This window comes from Phaseolus vulgaris, chromosome 9 (assembly GCF_000499845.2).
Source record: "Phaseolus vulgaris cultivar G19833 chromosome 9, P. vulgaris v2.0, whole genome shotgun sequence".
Classification (NCBI taxonomy): domain Eukaryota; kingdom Viridiplantae; phylum Streptophyta; class Magnoliopsida; order Fabales; family Fabaceae; genus Phaseolus; species Phaseolus vulgaris.
This window is the reverse complement of record NC_023751.2, coordinates 5,337,664-5,351,312: the sequence shown is the minus strand read 5'-3', so window position 1 is coordinate 5,351,312 and position 13,649 is coordinate 5,337,664. Positions and strand designations below refer to the sequence as shown.

At 42.5% G+C, this 13,649-nt stretch overlaps 1 protein-coding gene across 1 annotated transcript; it reads right to left on the bottom strand.

Moving 5' to 3' along the window:
* Positions 1-2,342: 2,342 nt before the first annotated feature.
* On the bottom strand, positions 2,343-3,664 carry LOC137822143 (uncharacterized). The gene is made up of 2 exons (XM_068627046.1): positions 3,326-3,664; positions 2,343-3,155 (listed from the first exon to the last, which is right to left on the bottom strand). Exons 1-2 carry the CDS (start codon positions 3,662-3,664, stop codon positions 2,343-2,345), a joined length of 1,152 nt encoding a protein of 383 aa, XP_068483147.1.
* Between the last annotated feature and the right edge of the window lie 9,985 nt (positions 3,665-13,649).

Here is a 13,649-nt window from a genome sequence, read left to right as displayed (position 1 = left end):
TAAGATTATCAAGATTAAGATTAAGGCTTAAAAAAATTGGAGCAACAATGTCAAAACATAATGCAGATGGTAATGTTCTTCAAGATCTTTCCATTTCAAGTTTAGAGTAACTTTCATGTTCATTATTCTTGTCGGTTGACCTAGTTGTCGGTTGACTTGTGGCTCCTTCTATTTCTGGTGGATTTTGTGCTTCTTCTTGCTGTTGGAAAGCGACTCCGTTGAAACAGAGGGGACCCTACCTGTTGATTGCACTCCGATGATCAAGTCAGTATTGGGCTAAGAAACAATGAGTAAATAAGATAGTAGTTTCAGTCTTAGAAACGATGTACCTTTACCAGGGATCTCAACTCCCTTTTATAGATTGTTTTTAGGTTAACTCACTGTCACAACCCCTCTATCACCAGAGCCTTATCTCTATTTAAATTAGGTTTACTAGGAGGACATTCTGTTACGTTGTTGCACAATCTTAGCCCAACAACCGCACAAAATCTTCTTCTTTGGAGTGCACAATCTTAACAGCAAGGCCACTAGGGTACCAACTCATGTACCGGTGTTGCGGGGCCCATCTGTTCTGTAGGTGCCCTAATCCTTTATGTATCATGCATGCAGCCTTCCCTAAAAACCCTAACGCTCTTGGGCCTTAGCGGCTTCAGGGAATATTCACTCGTGCTAGACCCGAATGTACTATACACACCCCTATGCAGGAACTTACTCGCTGACTAGGCCTTTCATAGATACGGGTTTCAACACACGCATCTCTGGGGTCCACTTACGTGGCCCACTACCGCGAGCAGACCACCGAGCCGACCTACTCCACAGGTACCAATGTCCAATGCCGATGTCCGAGTTCTGGTCCAGTACACAAGCCCCCCAGGGTCGAGCTGGAACTTGTTCCAGTGAAGAGGCTAACTGCTCGTCCGTGGCGACCTACGTGTCCAGTGGGTGATGAGACGTGCACTGTAAATCGAGGTGACGTTTCACCATACTCCCTCACCAGCGTACACGTGGCCAGATCAGCGGTTGGGAAGGGTTGCCGCTTGCACTTCCCCTTATATGTTAACCTTTCAATTTTACGCTCCCTTCACTGTTTCATTCCCTCTTCGCATATCTCTTCAAACATTTTTGCTTTGAACACTCTGTTTTCTTCTCCCAAATACCTCGTCCCCTCGAAGCATAATCACTTTAAGGTACGTGTTTTTTATCATGTAACCACCTTCGCTTGATCATTTCTGTTCCTGTCGGTTGACCTGAAATTCTTTCGTGTGCCTACGTCACTCTTACGTCCTAAATCCCTGCGTTTGCCCGTGCCTTTCCTGTGATGAATGCCTGAAAACACAAAGACAAAGGGCGCCCTAGAGGTTATTTGCACTCCGACGCTCAAGTCAGTATTAGGGTTAGGAAACAACAAACTGTATAATTGTCGTTGAGTGTGTGTTAAGCGGTGCAAAAGAATAGCGTACCTTGCCAAGTTTGTTACCTTACTATTTATAGACTGAAACTAGGGTTTCCTCTTTACCCAAAATGGGCTTTTCTGATGGGACGGGCCCAACACTGTTGTTACCCTACTCTTAGGATAACCTAGCACGTGGGGTCCCTAATTAGAGTGACCACCTGGGTGCCTCCTCGTGCACCTGATCTCTGGGGTCACCCGCCTCTGGGAGTGCCCTAGCTGTTCACGTGCCATGCATGCAACTCATCTCTAGAACATGACCTTCATAGGTCATATCTTTCCAGTGGCTCTATACTTGTGTTATGCCTAAACGCGTCATCCACTCTACACGCATGGACCCTCGTGACCTAGGCTTCTCCCTTACTGATAACTGGTGTGTGGTCTGGGACCCACCTCTCATGGTCTAGTAGTGACCATGAATACCCCTTTCTTTGTTTTGAGGTTGTTCTCGTAACATCTCTTGGCCTCCTTCTGATCTGACTTGATGGTAATCACCTTTCCTGCCAAGTCCGGTAGCTTCATCTTCATGTGCCTTGCCGACGACACTGCCCCTAACCTATTCAGCGTAGGTCTACCCAACAACATGTTGTAAGTAAATGAGGCATTGACGACAAGGTACCTGATGCTTTCCGTATGGAACACGGTACCATCCGTGAAGGTGGTCCTCAACTCTAAGTGTACGCGCACCTCTACCTGGTCTCCCACGAAACCGTACAGACAGCCACCATAGGGCCTCAGCATGTCTGGGGATAGTTGCAGTTTGTTGAAAGTCGTCTAGAACATTACGTTTGCCGAGCTTCCCTGATCTACTAGCACACGGTGTACCTTCCTTCCTACGGTTACCACTGAGATCACCACCGGGTCGTTGTCATGAGGAACAACATCCTGAAGGTCAGGCCTTGGTGAAGACAAGGTCGACGTCGAAGGCGTCGTCGGTCCTTTGCGCTTCTACTGACATCACCGCCCGAGCGTATCTCCTTCGCTGAGAAGCAGTACAACCTCCTCCTGAGAATCCTCCTATGATGGTGTGAACCTCACTGTGCACGGGGACTTCGTGCCTCGGGCCACCCCCTGTCGTCGCCATGTCCTTGGTCCCCTGTTTTTCTTGCAAGTAATCCCTCAGGAGACCGTTCTTTACCAACTCATCTAGCTGGTGTCCCATTGCCAAGCAGTTGCGTATGGGATGGTCGAATGCTTGGTGGAACTCAAACCAGGCATTCTTGTTGGGCCCGAGCCTCTTGTCGGTCTTAGGAGGTACCTTCAGCCTCTCCACTACGTTTGGGATAACGATGAGGTCCTTTAATTCTACCACGAAGTCGTGCCTTGGTGGCATGTTCTCCCTCTCGCGTCCCCTGGTTTGAGGCTTCCTTGGTTGATAGGGTTGCTGCTTCGCGGGAGTCTTCTTCTCTGTCGTTGCCTCATGCACCCTTAGGGTTTGAGGGCGACCTGTTGCACGCGGGCACGTGGGAACCACGCACATGCGTTTCTCGCTAACTTCTTCCTCCGCCGCAATATGAGCCACCGTGCGACGCCTTATCTCGGTGAAGGTCTTAGGGTGGTTTTGGATGAGTGACTCGCTGAAGGGTCCTGGCACAATGCCCTTCCTGAACGCATGCACCATCATCCTTTCGTCCTCGAGGTTCAACCTCACTACTGTGCTCCAAAGCGGTGGAGGAACTCCTTCAAAGACTTTCCTTGATATTGTCTTACGTCAAAGAGATCATAAGAGACAGACGGGGGATCCCGATTTGCGATGTATTGTGCCCTGAACAACTTTGTAAGTTGTAGGAACGACGTTACATGGCCATCAGGAAGGCTGATGAACCAGTCCATCGCCGTTCCCGCCAGGGTGCTCATGAACAGCTTTCATCTCACCGCACCGGAGCCCCCAACCAGCATCATTTGTGTATGGAAAGCCATGAGGTGGGCCTCCGGATCATCTGTACCAGTGAAGGTCACCTTAGGCCCTACGAGGGTGACTGGTATTGCGACATCCACAATTTCTTGCGAGAACGGCGTCGGGAACTCCTTGGGCGGTGTCATAGGCTCTTGATCTGCACCCTCACGCTCACCTGCGCGGGTTTGCAGATCTCTGCACAGTTCCTCATATGAACGACGCAGTTCTTCACTCGTTGCTTGCGTCGTCACCAAGTCAGCTTGGATACGCTCTTGGTTTGCTCTCGACGCGACCATCTCTTCCTGAAGGGCTCGCATCGTCTCCATAACCTGTTGCAGGGTGAGGCCCTCACCCCCGTTTGGTGCAATAGGTCCCTGCCTCGTACTTCTCATCTCCTGGATCTTCCTGGTTTTTGTTGGTGGGACAATGTTTTGTGTCGTGCCCCACGGTGGGCGCCAAATGTTCCTGTCGGTTGACCTGAAACGCTTTCGTGTGCCTACGTCACTCTTACGTCCTAAATCCCTGCGTTTGCCCGTGCCTTTCCTGTGATGAATGCATGAAAACACAAAGACAAAGGGCGCCCTAGAGGTTATTTGCACTCCGACGCTCAAGTCAGTATTAGGGTTAGGAAACAACAAACTGTATAATTGTCGTTGAGTGTGTGTTAAGCGGCGCAAAAGAATAGCGTACCTTGCCAAGTTTGTTACCTTACTATTTATAGACTGAAACTAGGGTTTCCTCTTTACCCAAAATGGGCTTTTCTGATGAGGCAGACCCAACACTGTTGTTACCCTACTCTTAGGATAACCTAGTGCGTGGGGTCCCTAACTGGAGTGCAACCTCTGACGGGGTGACCACCTGGGTGCCTCCTCATGCACCTGATCTCTGGGGTCACTCGCCTCTGGGAGTGCCCTAGCTATTCACGTGCCATGCATGCAACTCATCTTTGGAACACGACCTTCACAGGTAATATCTTTCCAGTGGCTTTATACTTGTGTTACGCCTAAACGCGTCATCCACTCTACACGCAAGGACCCTCGTGACCTAGGCTTCTCCCTTACTGATAAATGGTGTGTGGTTTGGGATCCACCTCTCGTGGCCCAGCTCTACTGTTCGGGTCCCGATGTCCGACCTCTCCACATTGTCTAGTGGCACGTCGGTACATCCTGGCAACCGATGTCTAACCACTCTTTGGCTCCTTGGCGCACGTGCTTCGCAAGATACTGGCCCACGCCGCTTGTGGGACCCCGCTTACGTGGCACCAACATTACCAGTGGTCAACGACGCCCAAGGACTGGTCGGTACAATTTCGATGCTCTTAATCTGCTTATAATTGCACTGAGACTGTTTATATTTCTCGCACCTATGATCATCGTTCTCTACTTTCCTGTTCATCTACTTTATTTTTCCAAAACGCACACATTTCTTCTTCTGAGTATTGCCTTTGTTTCTCTTCTCTGTTTTAGATTTTGTAAGATGGATAAACCAACCCCAAACTATCCCACCCCTGACTACAAAACCCTATACCCCTAGTCTCCCAGTAACCTCTTAGAGGAAACCTCTGAGTTTACCACCCGCGAGAGCATAGTGTTATATAGAAAGAGTGAGAGTTGCCACAAATCTTGTATCTTTGGCAGAGAGCACAACAAATTTGTAAGGGTTGTGCCTTGTAGGGTAAATGAACATGTCTGCTGTGATGAGTCATCGGACTCGGAGGGACCATTCTGCTTTATTTACTCCACCATCTTCACAAAACTCTTCCTTCGTCTACCCTTTGTGATGTGAGTTGAATTGGCACAAGACAAGGTACAACACAATAAAGAGGCTTAAGGACAGTTCAATGGAGGACATTGCCTTTCAAATGAAGAGTCAAACTCATAAGAATCATGAATGCTATATCCTAATACACAAATATAGGGCGAAAATGGAAAGGAAAGCAAGATCAACACATGAACACAAGTAGAAACACAATATAGAACTATTAAACTGATTAAAAACAACAACTAACACATATGAACCGATTGAAAGGAGAATTAAGTGCTGGAAATAAAAGGAAACACAAGAGAAACAAGAATAATCGGTGGAAATTAAAGAACAACACCTAAAGAGGCAAACTATCGATTGGAATTGCTAAAAACATGGAAATGGAGATGGAAGGAAGAAGGAACATAATTGGATGAAGACTTGAAGGAGATGGACACACCACTTGGAGATGATGATTCAAGATGAGTGCTAGTTGCTGCCACTTGAAGCCCTTAAAAGCTCACTGTTGATCAAGAATGATCAAGTGCTTTGAAGAATAAAAATCCAAGGTGTTTGATGAAAGGCTGGTGTTGCTGCTCTGTTTGGGTGGGTGTGATCCACTACTTTGTTGAATCTAAAACTGATGTGATTAAAACCCTTTTTGAAATCAAATGTTTTTCCAACTAAGTGAAAAACAACTTGTTGTTTTGTCGAATCAACGGGTTGTTTTACTCTTGGGAGTTTTGAAAAAGGTTGAAAACTGTTTTAGTTTGTTTAACTTAAATGTCAAGCCAAACAATCAGTTGTTTCGTGGTTTCAACCGACTGTTTCTTTGAAAATCCTAACAAAATTCTGTTTTGAATGGTGAATCTGCTTTAAATGTTTTTCAACTGAATACGCTCCTTCATTAATTGCTTTGACCAATCTTTGGAAAATATAAATGGTTTGTTTATGTTTTCAAATAAGTAAGAAACTTTTTTGAAAAATTCAGTTTGAGAGATTTGATTCTAAGATTTCAAGATTCACATCAAGCTTTGGGTTTTCAAGAGAGTGGAATAGGATTGCAATTGAATTCAATTCAGTTTGTACTGTGATTCAGGTGTAATATTTTCTAAACCTATTGTATTTCCGGTGTTGTGTTGCCAAGGAGTATTGTGTGCTCTTGAGGTGTTCAAGATCAATACTCTTGGTGTGGTTTGCCAAAGGTAGTGTGTTTCTTGAAGGGTTCAAGGTCACTACTTTGGTGGTTTGTGTTTTGTAATCTGGTTTGATTGCTTAGTGGATTACCCAGTGGTATTCTGGGGACTGGATGATGGCAAATTCATGAAGTTCTTCTTGAATCATGTAAAGGATGGTGCGGAAGCCATGGATGTGTATGCAAGATCCTCCTAAGAGCTATGGTGATCTTGAAGGTGCATGGTATGTATGGTAGTTGGGAGGTTCGGCCAGCCCAAGGAAAGGTGAAGGATGTGAAGATTAGAGCCTAGAATCTAGGTAGAAGCAAAGCTTGGCACAAAAATGGCAGCATAACTTTACTCACAATAATCTTGCAAAATACAAGAGATGGCCTTCCTATTTATAGGCTATAGGGCCATAAAAACTAAGCTAATTCCTAATGAAATGAGAGCCAAATGAAATGCACAATGACAAGGCACATGCTCATGACCGGCCAAGTAACAAGTTCTAGAATGTTCACTCATTTGTGCTTTCTAACACTACTCTAATTACTAAGCACCCCTAATGGGCCTCCATGTAACATGTACAAGGCTTTCTCTCTTCCATTCGTGGCTTCATCCAATTGGGCGTGAATGTGCTTAGCCATTGACCTTGTAATAGGGCCTAGACGGTCTAGGTCTCCTCCTAGACGCTCCATGTGTAGCCTTCCCTCATCACGTCCTAGACGCTCCTTCCTTGAGTCTAGACGCTCATCACGGTCTAGCTTTGGGTCTTGGCTTTCATGGTGAGATGTGCTTGGCCCTCCTCCATCATCCCCTCCCCCTTGGAAAGGATTTGTCCTCAAATCCAGCTCGTCATCGTCATTGGTACCTACAAATGGAGAAAGATCAATTACATTAAAAGTGTCATGAACTCCATATTCAAGAGGTAGGTCCAATTTATATGCATTGTTATTGACTCGCTTGAGGACTTGAAAGGGTCCATCACCTCGGGGACTTAGTTTGGACTTCCTTTGAGTTGGAAATCTATCTTTGCGAAGGTGAAGCCAAACTAAGTCTCCTTCCTCAAAAATTATTTCCTTCTTCCCTTTATTGTTGTATTTTGTGTACTTCTCATTTTGTTGTTGTATTTGGAGTTTAATCTTCTCATGCATTTTCTTCACAAAGTCGGCTTTGATTACTCCTTCCTTATGCACAAATTCTTGTGGATTAGGAAGAGGTAACAAATCCATGGATATGAGAGGATTAAAACCATATACTACTTCAAAAGGAGAAGCATTAGTAGTCTTGTGAACTACTCGATTGTAAGCAAATTCAATGTGGGGAAGATACTCATCCCAAGATTTATGGTTGCCCTTCATGATAGCCCTAAGCATAGTCCCAAGAGATCTATTGACTACTTCGGTTTGGCCATCCGTTTGAGGATGACAAGAAGTTGAAAATTGTAGTCTTGTTCCAAGTTTGCCCCAAAGAGTTTTCTAAAAGTGGCTTATAAACTTGGGATCTCTATCGGATACTATACTTCTAGGGAGACCATGAAGTCTCACCACTTCTCTAAAGAAGAGTCTAGAAATATTTTGAGCATCATCTACCTTGTGGCAAGGAATAAAATGGGACATTTTGCTAAAACGGTCCACTACCACAAAGATAGAGTCATGGCATCTTGCAGTCCTAGGAAGTCCTAAAATGAAATCCATGCTAATGTCTTCCCAAGGAGCATTTGCAATCGGCAAAGGGGTGTAAAGTCCATGAGGCATTGTTCTAGACTTTGCTTTTAAACATGATATGCATCTAGAACAATGTCTTTGGATATCTTTCCTCATGTGTGGCCAACAAAATTTTGCTTTTAAAAGGTCTAGAGTCTTATCAACTCCAAAATGGCCCATGAGTCCCCCCTCATGTGATTCTTTGATAAGGAGTTTCATATGTGTTCCTTGGGGAATGCAAAGTTTTCCCTCTTTAAAAAGATATCCCTCGGACACATAGTAACCTCCTTGCGCTCTATGTAGACATTGGGCATAGATGGATGAGAGTTCTTGATCTTCTTGGTAAAGCTCTCTTATGTGATCAAATATGTGATCAAATCCAAGAATTTGGGCACCCAATTTTGAAAAGAGTGTATGCCGTCTTGAAAGAGCATCAACCACTATATTGGTGCTTCCTTTCTTGTATTTGATTACATAAGGAAATTGTTCAAGAAATTCCATCCATTTAGCATGTCTCTTGTTGAGCTTGTGTTGGCCCTTCAAATATTTTAAAGACTCGTGATCACTATGGATGACAAATTCTTTGGCACAAGGTAGTGTTCCCAAGTCTTTAGGGCTCGCACAAGAGCATAGAGCTCTTTGTCATAGGTGGGATAGTTGAGGGTGGCACCATGGAGTTTTTCACTAAAATAAGCAATGGGGTGTCCACCTTGCAACAATACCGCACCTATGCCTACCCCTGATGCATCACACTCTATCTCAAAAGTTTTGGAAAAATTTGGGAGAGATAGAATTGGTGCATTGGTGAGTTGAGCTTTTAGCCTTTGGAAGGCTTGCTCATGCTTTCATTCCAACAAAATGCAACATCTTTTTTAACAAGTTCATTCAAAGGAGAAGCTAGACTAGAAAAATTAGGCACAAACCTTTTATAGAAGCTAGCTAACCCATGAAAACTTCTTACATCACTTACATTTTGTGGAGTGGGCCACTCGCGGATGGCTTTGATTTTCTCGGGATCTACATGCACCCCCTTTTTGTTTACTATGAAGCCTAAGAAAACTACACTATCTACACAAAAGGTACACTTATCCCTATTTGCAAAAAGACTATTTTTTCTAAGCACTAGAAGAACTTCCCTAAGGTGACTTAGATGGTCTTCTAGGGTTTTACTATACACTAGGATATCATCAAAATAAACTACTACATATTTACCTATACAATCTCTCAAGGTGTGATTCATAAGCCTCATGAATGTACTTGGGGCATTAGTAAGCCCAAAGGGCATCACCAACCACCCATATAATCCAAATTTGGTCTTAAAAGCGGTTTTCCACTCATCACCCTCCTTGATTCGAATTTGGTGATATCCACTTTTAAGGTCAATTTTGGAGAATAGAGTTGACCCATGTAATTCATCAAGCATATCATCAAGCCTTGGGATTGGATGCCTATACTTGATGGTGATATTGTTGATTGCTCGACAATCACAACACATCCGCCATTTTCCATCCTTTTTGGGCACCAACAAGACAGGTACAGCACAAGGGCTTAGGCTCTTTTGAATCCAACCCTTCTCCAACAAGTTTTGAACTTGTGATTCTATCTCCTTTGTTTCCTCGGGGTTTGTTCTATAAGCAGGCCTATTTGGTAGGCTTGCCCCCGGAATGAAGTCAATTTGATGTTCTATACCTCTAAGGGGAGGAAGCCCAATGGGACCCTCATTAGAGAATAGATCCTCAAATTCATGTAAAAGGTTTTCTATTTGAGGAGGTAAATTCATAAGTTCACTACTTGTGACAGTGCATGTAAGTGCTCCTTTACAAAAGATAAGGCTTGGTTGTTCAACAAGAAGCAAATTTTCAAAAACGTTTTCAAGAGGCTTTTCTTGTTGATCAACCTTGTGGGAAGGAACACTCTTCTCCCACGCCTTCCTATCCTTAAGGATTTTCTCTTTTTCTAGCGCTCTTTTTTTTGTTTGTTTTCCTCATCCCTCTTATGCTTCATTTGTATTTGGTCTTTCACCACTTGAGAATGTGGTAAAGGACTAAGTACAAACTTTTTATACTTGTGGGTGAAGGAAATATCGTTAGTGAGACCATCATGCAAGGTTTTCTTATCAAATTGCCATGGTCTCCCTAATAAGATATGACAAGCTTCCATAGGTACTACATCACATAAAACTTTGTCTTTGTAGTTCCCCATGGAAAACTTGATTTCCACTTGCTTGTCTACATGTAGTTCCCCATTTTCATTAAGCCATTGAAGTTTGTAAGGTTTTGGGTGAGGAACTACTTGTAGCTTAAGCTTTTCCACCATCCTAGCACTACAACAATTACAACTAGATCCACTATCCACAATGAGGGAACATATGTTTTCTAAAACATTGCATCTTGTATGAAATATGTTCTCTCTTTGTGTTTCAATGGATGTGCTAGGGTGATTGTTGAGGGTTCTCCTAATCATAAGCAATTCTCCCTCTAGTGGAGCTACCCTCTCATCCTCTCCCCCTTCCTCTCTCTCACCAGGCTCATCCTCGCCACTAGTGTATTCATCTACACCCTTAAGAAACAAAGTCCTTTGGTTTGGACATTGTGCTTGCACATGCCCTCTACCATAGCACTTGAAACACTTAACATCTCTAGCTCGGATGGGTGGGGTGGAGGTTTCTTTGGTGAAAGGTTTGGTAGGTTCTTTTGGTTTTTCTTTTGATGTACTACCCTCCCTTCTAAACTCTTTCTTGGGATAAAAGTTAGAGTAAGGGCTCACCTTTTAACTTGACGTTTTGCGTAAGATTTGTTGCTCAACTTTAATGCAAAGTTGAACCAAGTCATTCAAGTCTTGGTAAGGTAAAAGCTCTACCCTATCTCTTATCTCAAGTGATAGGCCACTAAGGAACCTAGCTATTGTGGTATCCTCCTCTTCTCTAATGGATGCTCTCATCATGTAGAGCTCCATTTTTTGTCTATACTCTTCCACACTCATGTTTTTTTGTTGGAGTCTTTGGAGCTTGTCCATCAACTCCCTATGGTAGTAGGAAGGTATGTGTCGGCGTCTTAGGGCTCCCCTAAAGTCATTCCAATATGTAATGGGAGGTTCCCTATGAAGACGCCTTTCTCTTTCGAGAGAGGTCCACCAATACATGGCGTTCCCTTGGAAGCTAAGGGTGGCTAGGGGTACCTTACGTTCTTCACTCACCCTATGGCAAGCAAAGAGTTGTTCTACTTTCATCTCCCAATCTAGGTAGGTTTCTACATTCTCCTTACCATGGAAGTGAGGTAGGTCTACTCTAGTTTCCCTTGGCCCCTCTTGCTCCCTTTGCCTATTCCTTCTAGGGGGTGGTTGGTAATAGTCATTAATTCTAAGGCTTCCCTCCCCTAGAGACTCATTACTCCTAGATGCATGAGTATGAGTTTTTTATTTTATTTTTGTGATTTCTCTTCTTGGGCTTTAGCCAATTCATTAATTTTATTCTCATTCTCCAATTGTCTAAAAGAAATCATTTGCACAGCTTGTGAAACTTCTTTTAAAAGAGATTTTATAGATTTTACTTCACTTTCAATAGACTTTGGAGAGTGAGGAGGAGAAGACATGGCTAAAGTTTTTGTGTATATAAGTGTTTTACCTTGAGGAAATTTAGGAAAGTCAAAGAAGGTAGTTTTCCAGGTAAGGGAGGTGAGTCACAAAGGACTACTTAAGTACCAAGCCTTTGCCTTAGCCAAAAACTATCCCTCAATGTCTTCACACAAAACTTTCTCTTAGTAAACTACTTAGAACACAATTAAGTTGAGAAATCAAATTTTTTTTTTTCAATGAAAGAAAACAATGTATGCTAACTAATTAACAAAGCTAGACGGTTTTAACAAAGCTTAAAACAACCACACATACAAAGCGTTACTAATTAAGCAATAGAGAAACAACTAAAAACAATTAACAATTGCTAATTAAAGAGTTCTACACTAGTCGGCCCTAGGTGAGGCTTCTTGGACACTTGGAGCCCTTGAAGACACACTCACCGTCTAATAACGTAATTAAGAGGTAATTAACACAAACTAAGTTGCAAGGAAATTAAGAAAACTCCCTTTGTTGATCCTCTTTTTGCTAAAGGCACTTCCTTGTTGTCTTTGCTTGTTGGCCCTCCAAGTGTTTGTGGTGTTTTCAAGAAAACTTGATTCTGCCTTGTCTTTGTTTCCCCTTAGAATGAAGGTCTTAATTCTCCAATTCCAGCACCTATCAAAAGACTAGATCTTACCCAAGTCAAGTTTCCATTCAATTAAGCACCAAGGGAGAATAAATTCCAGCACCAAATTAGAGGTCAAAGAACAAAAGCAAGAAACAATTTAATTGAATAAAACAGTACCACCAAAAGGAGTTAGATTATGACAACTAGAAAGAGGTCCAAGAAATATTAAGCAAGCAAATAAAAGGTACTCAAATAAAGGTAGGCACACAAAAGAATTCCTAAGAATGACACTAGAATTAGATTACAAAATAAAAAACAGCACCACTGGAAAATTGTTGTGGGCCAGAAACGTATTTTTCCCCAATTTATGCTGAGCTGTGCTTTTTAGATTTGATTCTGAAATTTGATATGCAAGATATTCAAGATCTTAGCTAAAATCTGGCTTTGGAATCACTCAAAACGCATGAACCATTTTTTTTTTAATAAATTTTTCAATTTCAGTGTTCAGTTACGCTAGCTGTAGCGCCTCAGATTTGCACACTGATTTTAAAATATTTATCATTTTTTTCTGTTGACTCTTTTGAGCTAATTCTTTTTTTGTCTTTTCTGTAACACTTCAAACTTGCATATTCCAGAGAATAAAAATTTTACTATGAGTGAAAATATTTTTCTGGAACAAAACAGCCAGCACAGAGAATGTGAAACAGGGGATTCTGGAAAAACTGGAAAAAACAGTAAGATACCAAAATTTAAACACAATGGAATTGAGAAAAGGAATTTGTGTAAGATCTAAACACAAATAGGAACTCAAACTAAAGTTAAAAAGGCACCAAAAGATCAAATGAACAGCAGATTCAAAGCAAAAGCATATACCCAAAATCAAGAAACAATCAAGCCAATCAAAGGACTACTATGAATTGATGACATTGTGGATGAACATGACTTGACAAAACATATATGGATTCAGAAATTAAAGACTCAAAGAGCATAATATGAACCAAATTAAAAGTGCAATAAAGACTCAAAAACCTAAAAGAAAACAACAACTCAAAGGTGTATGGAATCCTATCACAATTTGGACAAGAATTGTTCAAGATCAATTGAACAAAGTGCACCGGTTGGATCTTCCAAATAGCACACCAAAACAAATTAAAATGTAAAAAACAGCAAGACAATTATGGAAATAAGATGAACAACATGAAATAAAGAAGAACTAAAAATGAAAAAGACCAAGAACAACTCATCTTGAAGAACCTAAGCTCATGATACCAAATGATGGCAATGAAGTTCTTCTTGAATCATGTAAAGGATGGTGCGGAAGCCATGGATGTGTGTGTGCAAGATCCTCCTAAGAGCTATGGTGATCTTGAAGGTGCATGGTATGTATGGTAGTTGGGAGGTTCGGCCAGCCCAAGGAAAGGTGAAGGATGTGAAGATTAGAGCCTAGAATCTAGGTAGAAGCAAAGCTTGGCACAAAAATGATAGCATAACTTTACTC